The sequence below is a fragment of the Psittacula echo genome (assembly GCF_963264785.1).
Source record: "Psittacula echo genome assembly, chromosome: 3".
Lineage (NCBI taxonomy): Eukaryota > Metazoa > Chordata > Aves > Psittaciformes > Psittacidae > Psittacula > Psittacula echo.
In genome coordinates, this window is record NC_137736.1 from 9,837,358 (window position 1) to 9,862,138 (window position 24,781).

Here is a 24,781-nt window from a genome sequence, read left to right on the forward strand (position 1 = left end):
CCTTCCATCCTCTTAGTATGTGGCCAAGCATCTGGGGCCAAGAGCTTTGTTCTAGGCCAAATGGGCATTTTCATGTCTGATTGTCCATACTGAGGACAGGAAAAGCATGATTTTATGTTGCCAGCAGTACAGAACAGCAGTAGCTCTGCTTCCAAGTTTACTAGTAGTGGGAAAAGAGCTCAAAACACCTCTCCTGTGCATGTCAGTGAAGATTTTTCTCCTCTTTCTTCTCAGGATGAAGCTTCTAAGTCAGGTATCTAAAACATGGAAAACAGATGGACTGAACTCCTGTTCATATAAACTGCTCTCAGTGGAACATAACCCTTTATATGTCAACATCACGGTGGACTTCAGCGTGCAGCCTAAGGTCTCGTAAGGGTGAGCAACACACAGGGTGTGGAAAATGGCAACAGATCTTGTTTGCTTGAAAGAGGACTTCAGTAGCACAAGAGAGTCTTTCTTCACAGTCTGATTGATTGGGAATTCCCTTTTGTGAGGGCTGGAGCCATGGGACAGGTCCTTGTGTTCTGCTGGGACATTCACAGAACTGTCCTTGTTTGGGATGGGCCAGTGGAAGGACGTGAACCAAGTCTCATGGAAAAAACACTTGTTCTTGCAACTATTCCTAAACTTCTTGTGGGCTTATTAAAAGCACAGGAATCCTTCACCAAATAACAAACTTGCTGAGGAAAGCTGCTATTTTTTCCAGCCTGAGGAAAAACTGCCTGTGTGTGAGGGAAGGAATAATGGTCAGGGGTGAGGAGATGTTAAAGATCTCTCAATAAATAAATACACTCCATTGACTGCAAAAGGCTTCTCCTGTGTTTCATGAGCTCAGCTCACTCTGGTGTGGGATGGTGGAAGTATCCTGTGTCAAAACAAGTCTTGGTGCTATGCATTGCATGTTACTTTAGAGAGATGTGGAAGGAGATGCAGTGCCTAAGTCAGAAGGAGAGAAATTCCTGGCCCCGGTTCTAATGCTTTGGGCCAGACTGTTATAGACCCAGGCTGTTAGTACTTGTGATTCTGGTTTTAGAGGACTGGTGAAAGTCTGTGGATAACTGTTCCACAGCACTTCTAAAGTCTTGATGAGAGCGCTTCCCTTTCCTTACTGCATTATATACCGGACTGTCCTTATTCCTGCTTGTTGGATGTGCACCCATTAGTGACAGATATGAAGCCAGGCTTGGAAGAGTTTCATCTAGGACACAACACATGCCAAAAAGCAACTTCTGCTTTACATACTGAAGAGCTATGCTCCAGCTGGTTGCCCCCTTACTCCACCTGCAGAGACGACTGAACCTTTAAGTAAGTTCTTGGGTGTTAGTTGGGATAGATGCAGCTTTTCAGCAAACGGGTGTTTTATTATCTACATGTAACAAGCAAAACTACCCAGTGTGATGCTCACACAGTAATAGAAGCTGTGTAGAGGAGAGACTGCAGAAAGGGCAAGGCCTTGGCCACTCAGTAAGTACAAGTACATTCCTGCAGCGTCCCAGCTCCACTCCTGGCATGCTTGACTTTTTCCTCAAGCATTTAATTTCTCAGAAGTCTTTTATGTTAAAGACAGCTCAACCTTGAAATATAATTCATGTTTGAGCCACAGCTGAGTGACTGGATTCACTTCCCTGCTCTGAGCAGGAGGTCAGGCTCGGTGACAGCCTCAGCTCTCATTCACGCTCAGGTCCTCACAGCTACAATAAACACATTTCACCAGTGCTGGAGCAGGCAAGAAAAGAGTTTTCTCCTTTATTACACTCTTGGTAAAATCCTAGAAAAATCTGAACCCAAACACAACTCCACTTGACTCAAATTCACCAGATATTTACAGAATTTAAGTATAGAAGCTGGTTAAAATACAGCATGTCACCTGCCAGAAGAGCTTTTATCCCAATCACCATTTAAGTACAAAGCAGGACAGAGCCATCCAGCTATGGAACAAAGGTTCCAGATAACTTGGGTAAGGAGAGCTTGATCCCTGAGGGCTGGGAGGTGGCTCTGGCTCAGGAGTTAGTTTTACAGTGTACAGTAAGCCCCAGCCTGGTTATTTGCTGTCATACCCTATTCCTGAAACCTTTTAACTTTTACCCACAAGAAAAGACAAATGCATGAAAGACAAAAGGATTAGTCTCAGGTGAGACTGCCACCAGGAGGTAGAGGCTGAAGGCTCACATGCACGCTGCCATACTGCACCCAACCAACCTCTTTTGTTTCCATTCCACTAAGAGAAGGGGGGAACATAACCAATGTCCACAGTGATGTTGGTGTAAAGAGGATGCTTTGTCCTGGAGAGGAGCTTGAACTCTAATGAATTCATTCCATCATCTTTCCATGTTTTCCTGGTGTTGTGGTGGGAAGCAGGCCTGAGGAAGGAAAAACAGATAGAACAAAGGTGATGTTTGCAGCTGAAGAAACAGTCTTCCAAGGGCTCAGCAGGTAAAGCTGCTACCAGAAAAGCCCCAAGAAAATTATTCTTGTATAATACAGGCTAATACTAATCCATAATCCAGAGAGAAGGCACTTTGTAAGACTGAACAGATCAGATTAAGTTCACTCTGAGTATTCTAAACATGGAGGACAATGCAGACTGGAACCTAATGAGCCAGGGAGACCAGTGAGATGACAACTACAGTCTGAAAGCAACCAGGAACCAGCAGCAGCTTCGCAAGAGCAGGGTGTGCACCACAGGGCTCAGAGCAGTGATGTATAGAGGATGCTGTAGGTGGAGTTTAAGACAGGGTTGCTATGGAAGCCTGGGGTTTGAGATGATAAAGGGAAGCCTTCACCACACTTGACCCAACACCCTCTTCCAGCTCTTAGATAACAACTGTGTCTTTGCTAAGGTCTCTCACAACCCCTTCCTCATGTCTTCACGCTACACTACTGTTTCCCAGCATTTTAACAGCACATTGTAAATCCACACAGATTGAAGAGCAGGTTTGTATGATAGGGAAGTTGTAACAAAGTGCCTCTTCACACTGAACTCTCCCTATTTACAAGACAGGCAGTATTTTCTTTCCCAAGTTTTAAGCCTCAAATGACTCAGGGAATAAGTCTGATGTGTGAGCTTCCTAGCCACCATGTGTCCTTAACCATAGGGAAAATAAGTAGGAAACCAGGAGAAACCCCTCAACAGTCAGTTGCAACAGAATCATTCTGCTCCTGGGAGACTCCTCTAAATAGCCACATGAAAGCAGAAAGACAAGCAGTGGCATTAAGACAAAGTGACACTTACTGCCTGTTCTGAAGCAGATGATGGCACCAAAGCAGAGAACAGCCTCCAAACTCCACACACCACCATCCCCAACACTTACCTTCCCCAAGGCTCTTGTGTCTCTGTCCTTCTGTCATAGTCCATCACTTTGTAGCGTCCGAGGTGAGGTGGGGTCCGGACTATTTTCATTCCTGCCAACTGAATCCTTTAAAACAACAAAGGAAATGGTTGCTTAGGCATGAAGATGCCATTTCTAGGCTTAGTTATAGGGGAATGCAAACCCAGGGATGATTTGCAGTGTTGATGCAGGAAAAGCAAAAGGCTGAAGGGAAGTGGGTTTAACACCACAGTGCCATATTATCTCCTCTAGCAAGTCCTACCCAGGCTTAGGCTGGAATGCTCCCAGCTACAGGGTGCTTTGACAGTGTACAAAGAGGATTATAGCAAGCAGGGAATGAACAACAGCACAGAGAGCATTCTAGAGCTATCCCCTTCAATCCGGCAACTGAGCATGATTCTCACTCCCTAGCAAGAGCAGAGCTTTCACTGCCTAGGCTTCCATCACTGAAATGAAAACAACCCTAACAGCCAAACTTGCAGTTCCTGAAAGGAAGCCAGTGCTGAGTTTCAGGTCATAGAATCACAGAATGGTTTGGGTTGGAAAAGACCTTAAGCTCATCCAGTTCCAACCCCCTGCCATGGGCAGGGATATCTCACCTAGACCATGTCACCCAAGGCTCAGTCTAACCTGGCCTTGAACACTGCCAGGGATGGAGCATTTACCACTTCTTTGGGCAACCTGTTCCAGTGCCTCACCACCCTCACAGTAAAGAACTTCTGCCTTATATCTAACCAGAACTACTTCTGTATCAATTTGAACCCATCACCCCTTGTCCTATTGCTACAGTCCCTGATGAAGAGTCCCTGATTAAGTCTCCCTCTGTTCTTTGAGAAGTGCCATTCATTCAGATGCTCTGGTATGTGATAACCACAGGCACCAGCCAAACCAAGCAGAAGCACTCAGCTGCAGGGCAGTTAGATAAGAACAGAGTGAGCTGAAGGCTCAGAACTCCAGAAGAGAGCTATTAAACCCAGCATTTCAGATGCTGTAACCCATTGCTTATGGCACCTATGGTACCTTACCAATCCCAAGTGCCTGCAGCAGTGCCAGGGCCAGCAAACCTCCATCATCACACCCGTGATCCTAAGAATGAATGTTTGCTCAACTGCAGTCACCTCAGTGGCATGTTTGCAACACGTGTACCAGAGCTGATAAAGCAGCGAGCTGCACTGAACCTGGAGTGCTGCAGAACTCGCACAGGCTACAGAACTGAAGGGATTTGTTAGCCTGGAGCCATCACATGATGACAACATTGACAGTTTGACATGCTGTCGTTTCAGACTGAGTTTTAGACAAGGCTTGTTTTCAGAACATAAGCAGATTCAATTAAAGAGACAAGAAAAAGCACAAACACTAAACTAGCTTTGCTGTTACTGGCTTTGCATTACAAGATTCAACTCAAACCATAACATGAAAGAGTTAATACATTCATTTATTGTCAAGAAGAACCCAACAGACCTCCCTGGAGCTGAAAATGTTAACCCGTAAGTGCTACCAGTTTGAGTAGTGTTTTCTTCTGAAAACAGGCAGATCCTGGTGTTTGCTAAGACAAGCAGAGTACTGCATTTCAGTGTCCAATTTCAAATAGTCATTTTGTTGCCACATGGTAAGAAGTGTGTGAGTACCCTCTAAAATCCAAGTCCCAGTAGGTGCATCGAGTTGGTCATTCAAGACCAGGCAGCTCATTCCCAACTTCGAATCACAGAATCAGCTCGGTTGGAAAAGACCTTTAAGATCATCAAGTCCCATCACTTGCTACTTGAGAGAAGAGACTGACCCCACCTCACTCCATCCTCCTACATCCCAGTTGTAGAGAGCAATAAGGCCCCCCCCGGGCCTTCTCTTCTCCAGAGTAACCCCCTCCCCAAAAGGTCCCTCAGTTATTCCCTCATTACACTCGTGCTCCAGGCCCTTCACCAGCTCCATTGCCCTTGTCTGGACCCACTCCAGCAGGCCGAGGCCAGATAAATCATTAACAGGCAGTGCCCCAGCCTCTGTGTACCTGTGGCCACCACACTGCTAATCATTAGTGTGAACCTTCAGAGAAACACCACAGGATTTACTCCCCTTCACAAAAGGGCTATTTGGAGATGTACATAACCTAAGGCAGCCATGTGACCGTCATGGTACCGAAAGCCATGTTAGGTGCCTCAGCTGTACCAAGAACAGCTGAACAGACCCATGTTTGATGGAAGGATCTATTTCCCCAGCATTCCATTCCTTTGGGAAACGCTGAATCTCTAAACAATACTACGCCCCTTTAGTTAACCTTTGTCTGAAAGGAAAAGGAGGAATTCTGTGTTAAAAGAGCTGACTTTCAATTCCCAGAAGAATATTGCTTTCTAAAAACTCCTACAGTGCTGGAACAGAACACTGCACTGTGTAACCTGTCACACTGTGCAAGACAAAAACCACATGAGGCCTTCAGTGCTGGTGCACTAAACTCCTCATGAGCTTGCCATGACAGAAAGGTGCACAGTGCAACAGCAAAGCTGAATAAAGCAGCTACAGCCATGGTTTTGTACTTGAAGGATTTGAATTAGTCTGGAACTAAACTCACTGTATTCACTAGTACAGTGTGCTGCTGCCATGGCAACTCAAGTACGAGAAACCCCATCAGATTTGCTGCCACTGACTCACAGGAGTACACAGGCTTCTCCATCCCTCAGCACTGCAGCCAGAACTCCTTGTCTTCTTTAATTCCAAGTACTGGTGATTTGATAACACTTGGAGCAACCTAAATGCACTTCACATAACTTAAATTCCCAACTGGCTTGAGCATTATTAAGTACCTTCTTGGTTTTCTTATCAGGGCTGCAGATTCCTTCCCTCCCTTGGGATTGTTAATGTCAAGGGAGTCACTTGTCAGCTACTGGTGGTTATAACCCCTTGGACACACTCCAGAGCCACTGAAGGAACAAGGACATGAAGTAACATTCTGATCTCCAGAGTCTGAGGAAAGCTTTGTCCTCCCAGCATACAATGACTGAATTCAGAGATTCTGAGCATCTGCTGACATTAACCGTTCCCAATGCCAGCAGCATTTTGGATTATAACGATAACCGCAACCACATGAAAGAACATCCATCATCTCAGTTCCTTTCTCAGAGTAATGCTACATGGTCATGAGCCGGCTTAGTTCTGTTTCAGCATTAGTACCTTGTAGCAATGTCATCATTTTCACCACCACTGCCCCAGTATGTGTTTGGAAACCCATTCATCTTCATGTAATGTTCTGGAGTCAGAGCAGATACACCCCCAAAAAAGGACTTAGATGGCAGACTAAAAGAGAAAGGAAAAAAAAAATACCAGTATTAAAGGATAATACCAGCCCTCCACAAACTATCATCATCATCCAAGTCACACATACATCGATCATACCTTACAGACACTGTCATAACAGTGCTAAAACCCAAAACAGCAAACCCAGTGTAATTCCTACCATGTTCCATCCCTCCCATCCCTACCACCTTCTCCCCCAGCGGACTGACGTAAACCTGGTTTTGAAAGTCACATCTTGGGGCAGTTCAAAATGCTTGCATACTATCACACACCTTCCACTTGATCCAGTAATTTCCACCCTCTACTTTTGTCCTGGAAGGAAAGGCAAACAGGAATCTGCCAGGCACTTGGCAGGCTGAGCTAAGAGTGGAACAGGGAGCTGCTGGTAAGGAATTGTTCCTAACTGTTCCTCACTGCATGCCTAAGGTTAAGAACACCCTTTCTGGGGAAGTCACTACTGCAACACTAACAAATAGAAAACCTCTCAAAGGTGTATCTCCCACTGTTCCCATTCCTACTTTCTATGCCAAGGTCAACCAATTAGAATGCATACTTACGCGTACTGAAACTTATCCATAGCACTGGCCATGTGCTTGGGATAGTATTCATCACAAACATAGAGGTTATAATCATTCTCAGGTACCAGGTCGACATCGTGCAGGAGCAGACAGTCCCAGTCTTCATCCTTCAGGGCCTCCCGGACACCGACATTGAGCAGCTTTGCTCGGTTAAAGGTACCATTCCCCGCCTAGAAAACCAAACCTACATTTTTTCACCAAAACAACAAGGATGAGAACTCCATTTACATTTATGTGAGCAAAAAAAAGCCTGATTTGATTGAATGAAGTTGGGATGAATCAATATTGGCTGCAGATTTCATGCCCCAGCCTCTAAAAACATCACCCATTCTCTCCAGTGTTCCCAGTTGCACACTTTGCTGTTCCAGGGGCTATATAACATGGGCACCTGAAGAAGGCTCTTTTAAAAGACCCATAAGCCAAGCTGCCCCTCAGGAGGGTCGAACCAGATGTTTTTATCTGATACAGACTAAAAAGTACCTGATTTCACTTTAGCATTTAGTGTCCCTAGTTTTGCTCAATAGCCACAGTGACAAGCTACAGACAAGCCACATGCAGCTCCTGAGGAGATGAAAATACAAGTTACCACTTACTGACAACTTTATCCTTCTAGAAGGGAAAAAGCAGAATCAATCAATAACCAAATGACGGTATGGAGATGGGACAGCATATAAGTGACCTCCTCTCAGCCCATGCATGAAATAGTACTTCCACATTGGAGAAATCACCTTTCTTGTTCAGAACCTAATGAACTGGGAAGCTCAGCTACCCCGCTGGCCACATCTGATTGAGCTTTACCTGCTGAATCAAGTAGATAGTGTAACTCAGCTGCTGGCGCTGCAGGAAAGGATGGATATAGTAGAGAAGGTGGTGAAGGTACTTCTTCTGGTTCCTGTAGGCTACAAGAATGGCTGATCGGTAGCGGGCCAGGCAGTGAGGTGGCCTGTAGCTGCCACCAGGCTGAACGAAAGGGTTTTTTCTGATGATCATTTTTTCACTAGGGAGCACTCTGAAGGTGATGGTTAATGGACCAACTGTGAGGAGAAGACAGAAGAAAGGGAAACAAAGTAAAGCCAGTGATGTTTCTCAACCTTCATTCACACCTATCACACCAGCTACATATGTTTACTACTTCAGACACCAGCCCTACTGCAGAACAGGTAACACCACCAAACAGATGTACTCACATAAAATCATAGTATGGTTTGGGTTGGAAAGGACCTTAAGATCATCCAGTTCCAACCCCCCTGCCATGGGCAGGGACACCTCACACTAGACCATGTCACCAAAGGCTCCATCCAACTTGGCCTTGAACACTGCCAGGGATGGAGCATTTACCACTTCTTGGGCAGCCTGCGCCAGTGCCTCACCACCCTCACAGTAAAGAACTTCTTCCTTATATCTAACCTGAACTTCCACCTTATATCTAACCTGAACTTCCGCTGTTTCAGTTTGAACCCATCACCCCTTGTCCTATCACTACAGTCCCTGATGAAGAGTCCCTCTCCAGCATTCTTGTAGCCCCCTTCAGATACTGAAAGGTTGCTAATATGGGCATGGAGGATGTCCAAAAGGACATTCAGCAGGGTGGGGATAAAATAGCTTAAAGCCTGGATGAATATAAATGCTTTAGGAAGTGTCAGCTTTATCTTAAAGCAGGTTCAAGCTCAATTTGACATTCTAGGTACATGCTGTAAGGGCTGTTCTTGCTGTATCATTTAACTATATGCAGTATGATAAGCAGGCAGTGCTTCTGAATCTGGGGAGCAGCAGATGACAACTGAGCAGGAAGAAGAGAGATGTTTGCAGGAAGAAGCACAGAGCAGCAAAAGAAACTACATCTAAGATGTACTTTCTCACTCTGATATTAAATACAAAACATACTGGATGTGTCCCTCAGTTCTTACCTCAGCAAAATCTGCATTTTTAGATGGAGATTGACAAGTCACAGGTAAGAAAGAAACCATAGAAAGTGTCAACTAGCATTTTATCAGAGGCCTGCTATTGCTGCAGTATGAAGAAACAAATCAATTATTTCAATGTCTGATCTGGGGAGTGAGAGAAGGTTCCAGAACTACCAGAAGAGGTCTGTTAGTTTATATATTAAACCAGTGTCTCTTCATGGTTTCCAATCACTGTCAACTTGTGGGAAAACAGACAGCACAAATGCAGAAGATGAAGATCTGTTCCTTAAATGAACAAGAAAGATTCACCTAAATCACAAGTAACAGCTGACAATTTCACATGAGTTTGAAATAGGACCAACAGTTCTCCGCAGCCCATGCTATCCAAAGACAACGTACGGTGCTGCACCAGAAGCTTGCAGGGGAAGTTACTGGTGGTTTGGTTTAGTTTGGGTTTGGTTTTAAATAGCTATAAATAAAATTTTCTTTTCCTTCCAAGCTCATTCTTAATGTCTCAAAGTGAGTTTTCAGGATGCTGTAAGTCAGACTCCGTCTTAAACCACTGAAATCAATCATTCTGCTAATGAAGCCTGAGAGAACAACTATTGAGGCCTGGTGCTAAGTAGCTTTCCTTTGAGCAGGGCAATGTACACGCATGTAGGTTCAAGGGGTAACGGGTTAAAACTTAAACAGGGGAAGTTTAGATTGGATATAAGGAAGAAATTCTTTACTGAGAGGGTGGTGAGGCACTGGAATGGGTTGCCCAGGGAGGTTGTGAATGCTTCATCCTTGGTGGTGTTCAAGACCAGGTTGGATGAGGCCTTGGGTGTCATGGTTTAGGGTGGGGTGTCCCTGCCCATGGCAGGGGGGTTGGAACTGGATGATCTTAAGGTCCTTTCCAACCCTGACTATTCTATGATTCTATGTTTCAAGTCTAAGCATTGAAGCAGTTGAGTCCATAAGGTTCTTTTTCCAGCCCATTCGAGAGTCAAGCTCCTGTTACAATTCTAACCACAACAAAAAAAGAGCCTGTGTTCACCCACATCCTGTTTAACTGACACGAAGCAACAACATCCCTCCAGTGCTTTAGGGGGAAGTCTGGAGGTTTTCTGAGCACTAACAAGTCTTAGGGACTAAGATGCAAGCTGGCCATTCAGAACTGGGAAACAGTTTGCTAGTTGGATTAACTCCCATTTCTGATGGGCAAACCTGTATTGGGAGGTGTCTCCTTTCCCTCCTCAAGGAACACGTAAGGGCACTTTGTGAGGGTCAGTCTGAAAAGCCAGTGATGCCATTCCTCATGCTGTCGGAAAGGTATAGCTGCTGGGAATTCCACTTCATGGGGTTTACTGGTTAGGTGTGGTTTTGAAAGGAGAACCTGAATTTTGCTTGTCAGCAAGCTCTTGCAATAGCTGACTCACTTTTCAGTCCTTCCCTAAATATCTAAAATGCAGGGGAATTTAATTTTGACTGTTAACCTCAGTAGGAAGTGTGAATACGTTGCCATACCTCAACCAGAGGAGCAGTACTTCAGAGAATCATGCTGTGGGCCCAGGAATCTAGGTCATAGTTATGGTTAAGATTTTACGAAGTTATTACCTAATTCTACACTACTTCACTCTGTACTGGGCACTGGTGAGGCTGCACCTTGAATCCTGTGCTCAGTTCTGAGCCCCTCACTACAAGAGAGACATTGAGGTGCGGGAGTGGGGCCAGAGAAGGACAATGGAGCTGGTGAAGGGTTTAGAGAACAAGTGTGATGGGGAACGGTTGAGGGACCTGTGGGGTTTAGTCTGGAGAAGAGAAGGCTCAGGGGGACCTTATCGCTCTCTACAACTGCCTGACAGAAGGATGGAGCCAGGAGGAGGCTGGGCTCTGCTCCCAAGGAACAAGGGATGGGACAAGAGGAAACGGCCTCAAGCTGCTCCAGGAGAGGTTTAGATGGAGATGAGGAACAATTCCTTTCCCAAAGGGTGCTCAGGCATTGGAACACGCTGCCCAGGGCAGTGATGGAGTCACTGTCCCTGGAAGTGTTCACACACCGTGTAGACGAGGCCCTCAGTGCCATGGGTTAGTGGTGGCCTTGTCAGTGCTGGGGAACAGTTGGACTTGATGGTCTTAAAGGTCTTTTCCAACCTGGCTGATTCTGATTCTATGCAGTTTCTTTTTCTGCCTTTAAGACCACCACGTTTCAGCCCAACATTGTTTGTTACCTGTAGTTTTTATTGCTTTTTAGATTTATGAACTCCCTGATGATCAAATCTTTAACTGAAGCACCATTACCCACTGATCTGATGACAACTGGAGCTTGCTAAAGGAATGTTATATTCAGATTGGATTTCAACTGCACATCATTGCTCCAAGGAAAATATAAGATAGGGAATTAATCCCTTTCGTTCTCCTACAACAGCAGTGTTTTGTGTTCTATAATACAATCAGGGCTCTTTGTATTGCAGAGTTAAGATTCTGTAGCAATAATTCTTCAATTCCAAACAATCCAGTCTAAATTTGGACATAAGGGAATGAGTAAGGTAACATGCAATACTTTCACTCCATACCTCGCACTCCTCCGCATGGAAACTCACTATGCCATGGAAACACAGAAGAAAAGAAGTTAGTCTGTGTCCCCAAAACCTCTGCTGCCCTACACTGCTTGGTACAAGCTACTTTGTGGCTCTCCAGTTTCTTTCCTGCCCAACTACCAAGAGGCTAATGCACTGTAATCCAGTTTAATCCCAGCTGTGAACAGAGCAGTTGCAGGCTGGACCAAAGAGAAATAGCACTGCTGGAGTGCAGCTTTGGAAAAGAAGGAAAAATTGTCTTAGACGTGCTGGCACAGGATCCCAATTCAGACACGGTGCAGGATCAACACCCTGAAGCATCCAAGACACTTCTCCATAGGCTGGGTCCTAAGCTCTTCCTGGGCCTGTATCATCACGTAATGTTTAACTGATATGAAACTTTTATGTATAGAGTTAAACCCCACAATTCCCTGTCTGAATTGTTACTGGTGCCAGTGACAGCACACTCCTTGCTTGCTTTACTTTCTAGGCAACACATTTGACTATCAGTGGGAATCTACTGATTGTGACCATATCTATCCCATCTTAGGAAAGAAACTACATGACTTCTCAACTCCTTGCTACACATTTAGAGTTAGCAGCTATAATGGCACATTTCAAAGAGAATAAACAGAACTTACACAAGCTGAGCAAATGGGAACAGTAGTATAGACGAATAAATACCTCACTGAGAAAGTACAGCACCACACACTACACTAGCAAAGTCATATTTGTATATTTCTACCACTGTCTGAATAAAGAAACAGGAAAAAAAGGCAGAGCAACAGCCCTAACTTAAGGAGCAGTTTCTAATGCCAGAATACAAGGCTGCCTCAACTGCACTTGAAAATGAATCTCAGCATTCCCACCTTTTTACTGCTTTTTAAATCCAAGAGAAGAAACTCTAATAGAGCCTCCATTAGAAAACACAGCAGGAACCACTCATTACCATAACAGATGGTTACACTCATGGAAAGGTTATGACAGGGAGTAACTAGTCTAAGAAAGGCTTTGAGGAAAAGAAATTCATCCTTAGCATGAGCAGATTATAAACAGCAGAATTACAAACAGAACTTTCAACTGTTGTAGCCTTTGAGGGCCAAACCAACTCATTCAGCACACACCATGCATGAAGGTACCTCTTAAAGTCTAAGCCTTTTAGCACCAAAGTTCTTCTTGCTCAGAGGAAAAGATGAGCTGAAACAACACATCCTGCATGCAATGTCACAAAGTCAGAGGACACTTTGCTTTCGCCAAGAACAAAGGAAGAGAAAACCGGCAACTGCTTATTTGTGTAGAAACTTTAACCTCTAAAGGAACTGGAGTGATTTATTCACAGTATTAATGAAGACACTGAGGATCTAGTACAGTGCTTTTCAAGCTGCTGGTTGCAAAATGCGCAGTGGACACTACTAAGCATTAAAAAAAGTAACATCAGCCAGCAAGTCCAGTCCCTCCAAGGCAAGATGTTCCGCAATTATACTTTTAATTCTTACTCCACAGGCCTGGAAGAGCCAAGATGCTGTAGATTTATGAGGCGGGAGCCAGATGAGCTGACCTTACATTCAGTTATCCAGATGATCTACTATATACATAAGTGGGAGAAGCACTGCACTTCATGAAAGCCCTGATGAAGAAACCATTTAAGCTATTTGGCATTCTCCCAATTTCTTTAACATGCTTTGGAGTGGACACAGCTCTGAACTGGAGTCCTTGAGAATGGTTTTGAAGTCTCATTTAATGGAGTTATGAAATTAAAGGCCCACAAGTCTCAGTCATTCTCTCAGTCCCGTAAGAGAAGCTGATCAAGACATTCATACAGTATTTATGTATTCATACGTGACCATCACATACAGAACAAAGAGCAACTACCTTGCAGAGCAGCACGTTTCTCTGCTAAAAGGAACCCCAACCAAACCAACCAGAAAGGCTGGCACATAGTGATACCAGAAGGAATAATTTATTTCTCACATTTAAAGGGAAATATCATTGAGTAAAAGTTAAGCTGCAGCTTAATTCAGCTGATCTGAATCAGGGATGGGCAGAAGAAGAGGTCTTCAAAAGATTTCACAGCTCTAAGAGCACCAATCAGTGTAATTTTACTCTGTGTTTGCCTCCTTTATATAGGTCACTACTTCTACTTATCTGACGGCTTGCAGGCTGCACAGAACTGCACCTACTTTTGTTGCTTTCCTTCTTTGAGACCAAAGCTTTCTCATTTGACTCTTTGCAGGGCAGCAGACTCTCAGCAGCAGAGACAAGCAGAGTGCAGGCACGTTTCTGCTCCGCTTCTTCGAATAAAACAGGTTAGGCTGAAGCACAGGATTGTAGCTTCTCAAAAGAACTGACAGGCTGTACCCAGTGATGAACAGAGACTCCACAAAGCCCATTCCAACTGGCACCTGTGCAACAGGGCCCTGTACTGAGTATTTCAGTAGAGCTGTTTCCAAGGGAAATACTGAGGTATATTCCCAAAAGTTATAATGTAGTTTCATCATACATCCTGCATTTATTTCATTTAACCTCAGCACCAGAGGAAGGAAGAAATCTTCCCTGAAGAACAAACACCATTACAAAGACTGCAGTCTAAAAAGGCTCATCCAAAGCAGAGTTCTCTTAACTGAAGTAAGCAACTTGACAGAAGAGTAACCACAGCACTGGCTTTCCACAACACTTCCACCTTAAACGGGGTGGTAAGAGCCATTTGCTTACTGTGCTCCATGTGAGGTGACCAGCTCTCCTAGAACAGCAGGGCAACTACTAAGTAGTAGTTGCAAGTAGTATATTCAAGACTTGGCTAAGCAGAAACCTGTGCAGTACAGAAAATCAGACAAGGGTAACTTACTAAAGAGAAGTAGGTGTCCCCGAACAAGCTGTAAGTTCCTACTTAGCAACTCATCCATTCCTGAGTTGACCTGATTCACTACTATTGGAGACGTATCACTTTCACTCCCAACAAACTTGCTTTATGGGTTACACTTTGTGCTTACAGTTCCTCAACTGTTTTTAGCTGGATGAATGCTGCCTCTAGGGTCAGCTCTAACTTGGTCCTAGTATAAATACAAATTAGCCTATGACCAGACTTTTAAGTTTAAATGAGAAGTTTCTAAGTCTAAAGGATGCATAACAATCATAGGCCAAAAAGACGGCCATGAAGAGCAAGACGCCAAGCTACATTCTCATACAAACAATACTTAAAGCCAACTTAATTGATTTATGTTGAGATAAAGGCTTGATATAAGGCTGAGACAAAGAACCCCGTACTTACAATGAGTCAGAGGTCAAAATTATGCAGTTACCAAAGTACAACATTGGCACATTTTATATAGGACCGCCAAAGGAAAAGAATCCAAAATGTTACTAACTTGGCATTAAACCCATATGCACTGTTTTCACTCTTGTCCTACAATCTCTGCATAGCCAAATCCTTCTGATTGGAAGTTTTTAGGTCAATAAAGCACTTTTCCTTACATAACCAATATGAGTCAATTACCACAAGAAAAATTTGTCAGTGTATTACATCAGTGTAACAGTTTTAAAGTGAAAAAGTTGGCAAAATACACAACCTACATTTACAAAGCGTTCAGCATTATTAGTGGCAAAGCAGTACCTTCAACCACTGTGGGCTTATACCTACCAAATATCGGTGACTGTGCCGAGCAGTAGGGCTTAGCTTCTTCATTAAGAGCCCGATTAAACAAGCTGAGGTTTGTGTACACATCGTGAGTCCTGGAGTAATCCAGGACCTGCGGTGTGTCTAAAAACTCCCGGAACACATGCGAAGGTCCACCTCGGTACAGGATCAGGATAAACACCGCTTGGAAGACAAACAGAAACAGCAGAAAACAAGGGTTTTCCGCACGGGAGAGGGACATCGTTTTCAGCTCATGCTCTGCAATCACACCGGTGAGGAGCTGAGGTGCTGTTCCACGTTCATGGCTACATCGCTGTGCACGGAAGACCTTATCCTCCTCCTCCTCCTCCTCCTCCTCCTCCAACTTTCGGAGGCGGCAGCGCGCTCCTCTAGCACGGCTTCACCTCCCCTTTCCACCACAGGCTCTGCGGGGCGGACTGAACGAGACAAAAAGCTGTTCAAGCTCACCCGGAGCACAAGAGCCACAGGCGCAGCGGCCCCCTTCCTCTTGGAGCCTTACGCCTACCCAGCGGGACAGCGCTCTCACATAGAAACAGCGGCGGAAAGCACGGCCGAGCAGCTATGAGAGGTGACAGAGCAGACTCACCCAGAACCCTCCCGTAGACGCCCGGCCTCACCCCGGCCCACCCCTCTCCAGGGCCATACCTTACCCCCCTGGGGAGCTGCCGACCGGCTGCGCGGCCGTTTACACCCAGCGCAGCCCCGCCCGGTCTTCCGGAGGGACTACAGCTCCCAGCATGCAAAGCGGGGAAGGGTAGGCCCCTGCCGGGCTGCGCCGCCGCGGAGCATGCTGGGAGGTGTAGTTCCTATCCTTCCTCAGGCCCGGTGCGGTCGCGGCAGCGGGTAATGGCGATGTGGGGTGGAAGAGAGCGGGGTAAGGGCGGCTGCTGAGCGACATCGCGCCGCTTCTCCTCTTTTAACACACGACCGATGTGCCGGCTTCTAATTAGTTATGGGCTGGTACCTATGCGTTCATGAGCAACCTGGTTTAGTGGAAAGTGTCCCTGCCCATGGCAGGGCATTGGAACTGGATGGGCTTTGAAGTCCCTGCCAACACAAACCAGTCTGGGACTGAAGGATGCTATGAACTGAGCAGACAGAGATGAACTGCAGTGAATACCTGTGCCTGAAGTGACTGCAGCAGCACAGCCTCCACAGCAAGGGACCTCCTGCCATGGTCTCGCTGTAGCAAACAACTTTGGCTTTTACACCCACCTCTTTACTGGCTGATTTCTTAATGTGGTTTAGGAGATAGCACCGATGGTCCATCTGCCTGCTGTCCTGACAGAGTCTCCATGTGTTGCCCGTTTTCACTTAAAATCGGCACAGAAAAAGGAAGTCTTACAGTCTAAAGTGCAAAATCCCTACAAGGCTTCAAAGAGCAGTTGGTGGCAGGGTTTGCACTGAGGAGAGCAGTAAAATAAGTGCTTGTGAGAGAGGGGCACATCCCTTAGCTCAGCCTCCCAAGGTGCCCATCAGCCAGTGCACCCAGCCCCAAACCAGCCAGGCCAGTGCTACTGTTTGCTCTCCAAACTGGGTGAAAAGGCACAAAAGAGGGGTGGATGGGGTGACAGCTTTTATATGGGGAGCTGGGAGCACTCCTGCTTCACAGCTGAATTCCAATGCACAGGAAACTTGACCTCAGTCATTCTGCTGCGCAGAACAACCCATTACCGAATTTAAGAGGATTGGTTAAGGCCTGAATGCAAATTGTGATTTCACTTTTAATTTTAACTTGTGTTTTTAAATTAAAAACACCAAACAATCAAAACCCTATTTAACATTCCTTCTGCCTGTGCAAAGTCTTGCTTTACTGAAACCCACGCACCCAATGCTGCTGCAAAGATTGGTTTCCTTGCACGCTGCTCTACCATTTACATTCTCCCTGTGCCATTCCCTCCACCACCACAGCAAACCCACCCAGCTTGTGTTCCCCTCCAGAAAACAAAGCAGTGCTTGATGTTCTGCTGAAAGCTCCAGCGAGTACAATGCCATGGACAGGAAAGAATTAATATCTGCCATGAAACAAAGGAACCAAGTATTTTGTGGTGTGACCCAGGGTTGCAGACAGCAGTTATTGTAGAGCCTGGTCCTGCTTTATGTTTTTATGCTTTATGATTTGCTTGCAGTCCTCCCTTGGGTAGGAAATCACAATGTTAGGAACTACTCGGGCAGGGTCTGTCTGCCTCCATGTGTCTCAGAGGCAGGATCTGGATCTGTCCTGTGCCAGCATCTCCGCTAACTTCCTCTCATTCAGGGCTTAGTTGTAAAGATTGTCAGCTTCTATCAGTTCCAGGTCAGATGCAGCAGGTCAGTGGGAAATCCTACCCCAATCTCTATTTTTACCATGAATATATCCTCTTAAGGCTGGAAAACTAACATACAACTAACTAGACCAACTGCCTGCAGAGGAGCCAAACTGCATGTGTCTGTGTCCAGGAACATCTCCCTCAGGAGCCTTCCAAAACTAAATGCAGTTCCTCTCCTTCAACCATTGTCACTGAAATGGGGGGATCTGAAGCACAGCAGGTAAATAGACTGGCCAGCAGCATACAGATCAGAACCTCCTGGTGCCTGCAGGTCCTTTTCAAGGTCAGAGTGCTCCTGTTTTAAACACAGCCATGGAAAGCTGTGGTGTGTTTTGAATTGAAAATACATCGGAGTGCTTAAATGCAAACAAACCAATGTAACTGTCTCCAGTGAAGCGTGAAAGGGAAATGGCGGGCATTCGAGCAACCCCTGCACACAGATTTACTGAGGGCAGTGATGGAGAACAATGTGAGAGTCGGATGTGTAAGAAGCAGGTACTGGGCTGTCTCCACAGTCAAAGGTCTGCCTTTCTCATTTTCACATGTCTGCCTGAGAAATTAAATTGAATGCATTAAAAAAAACCAGACAAACACCATCTTCAACAGAGCTTGAAATTAAGTTTGTGCAAGAGCCTCTGGGTTGTCCTCAGGGAGGGGGCTTCCCCTCCCTCCCGTCAGCCCTGAATGTGATGTGAGACTGAGAGAAGTACCTTGCTCTGTTTAATAAGATTCCTTCTTGCTTGCTCTTGCTCTTTCCCCCTCTTCTCCATGCCTCGTCTCCTGGGGCCTGCACTAGATCCTTGTTGAAAATGCAGCAGAGTGGCTGGGAAAATGCAGTCCTCAAAGAGGGGGTGTGCTGGTGTAACTGTGATACCAAAGCAGGGTGCTCATGCAGTGTCGGTCAATGTGTCTTATCCAACACCCTCCCAAACCCCAGGGTTTCTATCAAGGGAAGAGAAAGGTAACATTAGCCTTGTACAGGCATTGTAGGAGCTTTCAGCCACTACAGGCAAGCAGAGCTGTCCCTCGTTTTTTGGGGGTGACTGTGTTTTCTAGTAGGGTGGATGTTTCAGGTCTCTTTGGCCATGGCAAGTTCTTCCTATGCCTTCTGCAGGATCACTGCTTGTGAACTTCACATAGCACTTTAAGCAACATCTTTATGACTGTGATTTTTATTACACAGGAGCATATGGAGTTTGTGTTCTAGTATGCTAAATTTTTAGGAATGCTTCCTCAAAAGAGCCTTAAAAGTGCTTCTATGTTTCTGGGAGGTGGATCCCTTCTTGTTATTAATAATACCAAATAGCTGATGTCACATGCCTTGGCCGAATGACAGAGTAAATCAGTGAGAGCATTACAAACAGTAGTAACCTGGGTCTACTAGCTTCTCCCAGGCTTGTGGATTAGCCAACAGCAGGCTGCTGTCAAATAGGCCCATGCACTTTCCTGCAGTCTGGAGAGAGAAGGAAGAACTAGAGTCGTTTCCCTACCTTTATCCCATTGCACTGACATCTCTCCAGTGAGAGTTCATATGTTTTTCCCTGGGGGTTGTAGCTTGCAGGGACTGAAAGAAGCAGGGACTGAAACAGCATGCAGTTGGTAGGAAGGTTAGAGCTTGTAATGCCTTATCCTGTTGGTTGCTCCTCCTGGGTGTCTTCCCCTCGTCCAGAAGATGCATTGGGCTGTACAGAAGAGGGCCACAAGCCTGAGGGTGCTGAGGTGCTGGCACAGGTTGCCCGGAGAAGCTGTGTCTGCCCTATCCCTGGCAGTGTTCAAGGCCAGGTTGGATGGGGCTTGGAGCAACCTGGTCTAGTGGAAGGTGTCCCTGCCTGTGGCAGGGGGTTGGAACTGCCTCAGGTCCCTTCTAACACAAACCATTCCATGATTCTATGAGTACTGTCGCACAGCAAACCTCCAAAGAAATCAGCAGCCTGCTGATTGCCAGCAGCAGCCTTGTTTATGTGTGACCATGCAATGCAGCTTGCTATTTCACCAAGGCAGCTTGTGGCACCTTTCCTCCCTCCTTTGTGATGGAGAACTGCCTGCCTGCGTGGTGTTTTGACCACCACTCACTTCCAAGATGTGGACATTCCTATCTCAGTGGGAATGGTCACCATGCCATCAAAATGACAGCTAGAGATGCCATGAGTTTACGCTGCAAGACAAGACAATGGTGCAATATCGTACTATTCACATCATATTTAATGACGCTCTAGTACCATTCAATATAAATAAATAGCCATTAAAAAGTACTTTCCTGACATTCTCTTTCCTTCATCAATAGTATTTTCTGCAACAGGAAATGTTAGTAATATTCACTGGTTGGTGAATTGGATGAATCTCGGAGAACATGAATATCAGATACTAATATGCTAGTAAAAACCAGGTGCTGGGATACCTTCTCTTCTTTAAATGCTTCAGGCTTCATCTGCAGCTTCCATCCTTACTTCCCCTGCAGCCTGGAACTCTTGACTCTGGCTCTCCCACACAGCTCTGCTAACAAACAACCCTCTTAACTTGTGGTGTCTGTTACCTACCCTTAGCTGATACACCCTGGCCAGCAGCAGTCCTTAGGCTGCTCTACAGGGAAAAGAGTATTTGTGCTGAGCAGGTCCAAATGTCTGCTAGCCTGCAATATCAGCTGTGTTCATCCATGCTGTCCATATGAGGTCTTGGTCCTGTGACTGATTCTTGATTCACAGAAAGTCTCCTCCACAGGGCCAGGCTGGGGCAAGAATGGAGATGGCACAATAGGGCTGGTCTTGAGACCAGCCTCTGACCAGCACTGAACTGATAGTGTAGTGCCTATCTCTGGAATACAGGTCCCCATTGGAAAAAACAGGAATAATATTTTGCTTTCTTATAGGGATGCAGAGAGAAGAACTTTCTAAAAGCATATATATGGGGGTATCCTTTGCAATGAGAATAGATCCTTGCTACAAACACCCACTGTCAGTGCCAAACCCCTGTGTAGGAGCTGTGCGAGATCAGAGGTCAGGGAATTAATCTCCATATCCCCCCCTGTTCATACGGGCAGAAACCCTGCCCATCTCAGAGGAGAAAATGGAAGACATGAACCAACTCCTTTATTCCCTCGCTCTTGCTCATTCATTGAAACTACAAAGAAGGGGACTTAATCTTGGTTTAATGCTGGGTGAAAGCATTGAGCCCACCTGCCTGGTGGCAAGATGGGTTGGCAAAGCACCAGAGTGCAAGGCCTGCTACCTTCTGCAGAAGACAGGACACAGAGCTCGGACACATGGAGAATAAGAAGTGTTTTGTGGACGCTGGGCTTCCTTCATGCTATCCACAACCAGTATGCCAGACCCTTTCTCTATAAGAAACTTTCCAGGGCCCAGAGGAGACACAATTTATGGCCCATTCAGTATTCCTTCATGCTGATATGGCTGGCAGGGTGGCCTTGTAGTGCCGAGTGTGTTCATTCAGAAAGACCCCAGCTTCAGCCTCACTAAACACAGTCTCCATTTCTCTATTTGCTGTTCTAACCTTGATTTCTCCTGCCTCCTTCTCTGATAGGAGGCATCTCACTCCTTTGCCCCCTCCAGTGCTTTAGCCCACCTCCTATACCAGGATGCAGGACTGCTCATTCCCCATTTGAGGGAACATGGACTGACCCTTTCATTCAGATAGCCTTCAAAGAGCCCCCTTCATGGAGGCTTCCTGAGATCTCATGGGGACTGTGTGCTGAGTGAAGCCCTCCTTTGCACATGTTCTTTACCTCGCTCTGATTGCTTGGGAGCAATAAGCTTAGTGCCACCCACATCTCCTGCATAAAGGAACTGTAACTCCCTTCCTTGCTGTGCTTTTGATGATTTTGCCAGTTTAAGACACCACTGTGAAGAAACCCCAGGGAGCACAGAACATAGGACATTCATTGGTGAACACTAAGCTCTGCTGCTCTGTGGTGAGGGGGGTAATGTTCTTTCTTCAGGAACACCTCAGGTGATCTAAGCTAAAACCCAAACCTAAACAAGGAACAGGCAGAGAAGAATTCTGGTATAAATAAATCAACAAATAAATAAGTTTCCTGTTGGCCCAGAATCTCTTGGCTAGGGGATGACTCAATTGCTCATAGTTTTCCCCCTCAATGTGTTTTGGATGCCTAAAGCCTTGTTTCTCATGGCCTGAGTGAAGATGGATGTCAGGATATGCTCAGAGGGGATTCTGGGTCGTTCGAGGATTCTTCCTGGAAAAGTCACAGCGACACCACTCCCCACGCACACACACATGGTACCAACACTTGTGCTTTTCATCCGGTGCATCCTTCTTTCAGTCCTCGTTTGCCACCTCCTCCTTTGTGGGCTGCCTTCCACCTGGCTGCCTTCCTGTGTTGAGGGAAAGGGAAACCCTTCCGCATGACACTGTCTCCTCTCTCTTCACAGCGCCACACATGCCTTTCAGAGTTCAACTGGAAAACATGGTCACATTCACTATTTCAGCTGGCATCCGTGTGCTCAAGATAAGTTTCCCGCTGATGTCGCTCCACATTCCTCTGTGTTCTTACAGGAGATGAGTGCAGGCTGAGAGTTCCTCTTTGAGCATTTCTCACCCACCTCCATCTCACAGAGATGTCTTCCTCTTTGGAGGCCTAGGAAGCAAGACTGCATACATGATTTGAGGCTACTGAAGGCTTCAAGGCGAGGAGCAACACTTTCAAGTCCACTCATCTTTGCTCCTGCTTTCTGGTCGCTGCAGCGAGACAAGGAGGCATGGTACCTGCTGGGTCTCCCTGAGCGGGAGAGGAACTTCATCCAGAGGGCTCTGGGCTTGGGGATGGGGAACAGCATTTTCCAAACCAACCTTAAGTGAGGGCAGTTCAAGTTCTCAGCTGTGGTGTAGGCACCAGATCCCTTTGGAGATCCCAAACCCCTTCAGGACTTGTCCTTCTCCAGTACTGAAGGCTGATCTGTGTCGGTATCTATGTGCATCCTTTGGAGGGAGACCCTCTCTCAGGCTAGCTTTGTTTTAAAGCTGTTTTGAGAGTGTACCAACTTCAGGCCAGCAGGTCCACATTTGTGCTTATGCGCTAACTCCTGTCCTTGAACCACTGCAGCTCTGAGCTGCTGCACTGAAGCTCAGGCTTTACAATATGCCAGAGACACCTTCAGAGGCATCTGCACCCATCCTGGATTTCAGCCTCTATGCTGGCACAGCCGAGAATGGAGATCATGTGTAATAAATCTTAATGAGTAGTTAAAACCACAGAGCCCACAGGGGAAGGGAAACACTCCTCTCCCAAGTGGGGAACGGGAGCCAGTGCATGAAGTCAAGGGTGAAGAGCTTGTAGGATCGCAGGGCACCACATCAGCTCTGTCCCTGCTTGTTACCACCTTTCAGGCAGTGGGAGCTGATCGGCGTGGCGAGGTTTGGGGGTGTTTAGCATCCTCCAGCAGTGAAGCAGAGCTGGGCAGAACAGGCCACTGGGGTTGATGACAGACTTTGGGAGTGATCACTGTCCGCTGCCTCTGTCAAAACAAACACAAGGTGAGGTAAGAAGGAGCTAGAGGTGTCAATGCTACACCAAGGACAGCAGGGCAGGAGATGCTTTTCCAACACGGCTGTCCTGTGGCTCAGGTAGGCACTAGGCAGGCATCAATAGCCAGGTTCCTCAATCACACCATGCACGGCTTTGGGCTAGGATATGGCTGAAAAGCTGCTTGTTCCATCCACATTACAGTCCTAGCTGGGAGATATTTATGGATCAGAAAGGTTTTGAAGGGTATTTTTTCTACCCATAAAATAATTATTTAGGCTATCTTAAAAGAAAGAGCAGGAGGATGAGATCTGAGGATCCCTGTTCAGTCTGTCTGGGAGCTCTGAAATGCAGACGAACAACTTCCCTTGCTTCCAAATGTCACAAGGCAGCAGGAGTTCTGTGCTAACCTAAGCAAACTCTTCTCTTTTGGGTGCTTGTAAATAGATGTTAGCAATATGAATAGGTAGTTCAGAAAAACACTGGTTTTGAAACTTACGAGTTCATCTTTTTGTTGTCTCTCATGAAAAGCAAACCCCTGATGTGTGTTATTGCTCCCCCTTTGCACATCTGCTTTGGTGCACAGTTTTCCCCCCTAGCCTTAGCTGGACACTGCTACAGGTGGTGAGAATGGGGCAAGGAAGACAGCAGCGATCCAGGTGGGACAAAATACCTACTATTTATGTAGTGCCTGTTGAAGCCTGATCTTCACATGATGAGCAGGTCCCTTGGTGGCAATCCACCAAGATGTGTGCCAAGCAGCCATGCAAGTGGTCCAACTAGAGATAAATAGAGCATGAAATCCCACACCAAGCACTGTCTGCCTGGCTCACACCTGCAAGTGTTAAAGGGGAAAGAGGCCTCTGGAAGGTCTGGGCTTGACTGGCTTGATCTTATCCTCATCAAGGACTGATTGCCAGGAGGGAAAGACAGAAATATTCTCCCTATTGTGTCTAAGAACAGAATATCCTCAGGGGAGCAGTTTTACCTTCTTTTTCTTTCTCAGTGCTGGCTTATCTACATCATGTCTGTCAAGGTTCTGAGGCTCAGCAGCCTTGACGGTAAGGACCTTTAAAGCACTGTAGCCATCAGCAGAGATCTCAATTTAAAACTTTAAGGGGGGGAATCTAATGATTTTGCATGGCTGGGCAGTTAAGTAAATTACCTTGCAGGTATCTCCTGAAGTGGATGCCACCTTCCCACTTGGCAGTGGTGCAGAAGGGGCTGTGATCAAATTCACTGCTAATGCAAGTGGAAGGCTCCTTATAAATACACAGAGCTGACCCAGCTGACACTCCATCTTGAAAGCACTGGATGGCTCTAGATAAAAGTGCAAGTCTTGCTGGTGAATGGGTGGCAGTGCCTTGATCTATCAGACTGGTTGCTTCCCACAACAAATGATGTATGGGGAACCATTCCCATGAGATTCCATAGCAGGTGTGTGGCACTTCTCATGGAGGATGAGGACAAAAGTGCTGATATATAAATTGCACATTTATGAAAGCATCACATCCACACTTTGCATCTGTAGTGGAGCAGTATACCCCTCTTCTGACAAGTAGGCAAGGCAGGTCTAATCTGCTCATCCTTTACAAAGTGGTACCTCCAGACCAGTTAACTGGAATCTGAGTCCTTATGAGCTGAGTTTGGGCAATCATAGCTT

The 24,781-nt window shown here is 46.1% G+C and overlaps 2 protein-coding genes across 4 annotated transcripts in view; one reads left to right on the forward strand and one right to left on the reverse strand.

Moving 5' to 3' along the window:
- The window catches only part of B4GALT4 (beta-1,4-galactosyltransferase 4), a 24,426-nt gene extending 23,766 nt beyond the window's left edge, over positions 1-660 (forward strand). Inside the window, exon 7 of the mRNA XM_080613198.1 lies at positions 235-660. Within this exon, the coding sequence (XP_080469324.1) occupies positions 235-376 (142 nt within the window). The 3' untranslated portion in view covers positions 377-660. The remainder of the gene's footprint in view (positions 1-234) is intronic.
- LOC308218802 (beta-1,4-galactosyltransferase 3-like) overlaps positions 1-16,031 on the reverse strand; it is a 16,721-nt gene extending 690 nt beyond the window's left edge. The window contains exons 1-8 of one of the 3 annotated variants that reach the window (XM_080613200.1): positions 15,961-16,031; positions 15,298-15,731; positions 7,994-8,229; positions 7,175-7,365; positions 6,495-6,617; positions 3,315-3,419; positions 2,203-2,363; positions 707-725 (exon numbers count right to left, since the gene is read on the reverse strand). In XM_080613200.1, coding sequence (XP_080469326.1) covers positions 2,222-2,363; positions 3,315-3,419; positions 6,495-6,617; positions 7,175-7,365; positions 7,994-8,229; positions 15,298-15,535 — 1,035 coding nt within the window. In that variant the 5' untranslated portion in view covers positions 15,536-15,731; positions 15,961-16,031 and the 3' untranslated portion in view covers positions 707-725; positions 2,203-2,221. Of the gene's footprint in view, positions 1-706; positions 726-1,700; positions 2,364-3,314; positions 3,420-6,494; positions 6,618-7,174; positions 7,366-7,993; positions 8,230-15,297; positions 15,732-15,960 lie in introns of those variants that run through there. The other 2 variants (XM_080613201.1, XM_080613199.1) reach the window with 2 other exon arrangements.
- Between the last annotated feature and the right edge of the window lie 8,750 nt (positions 16,032-24,781).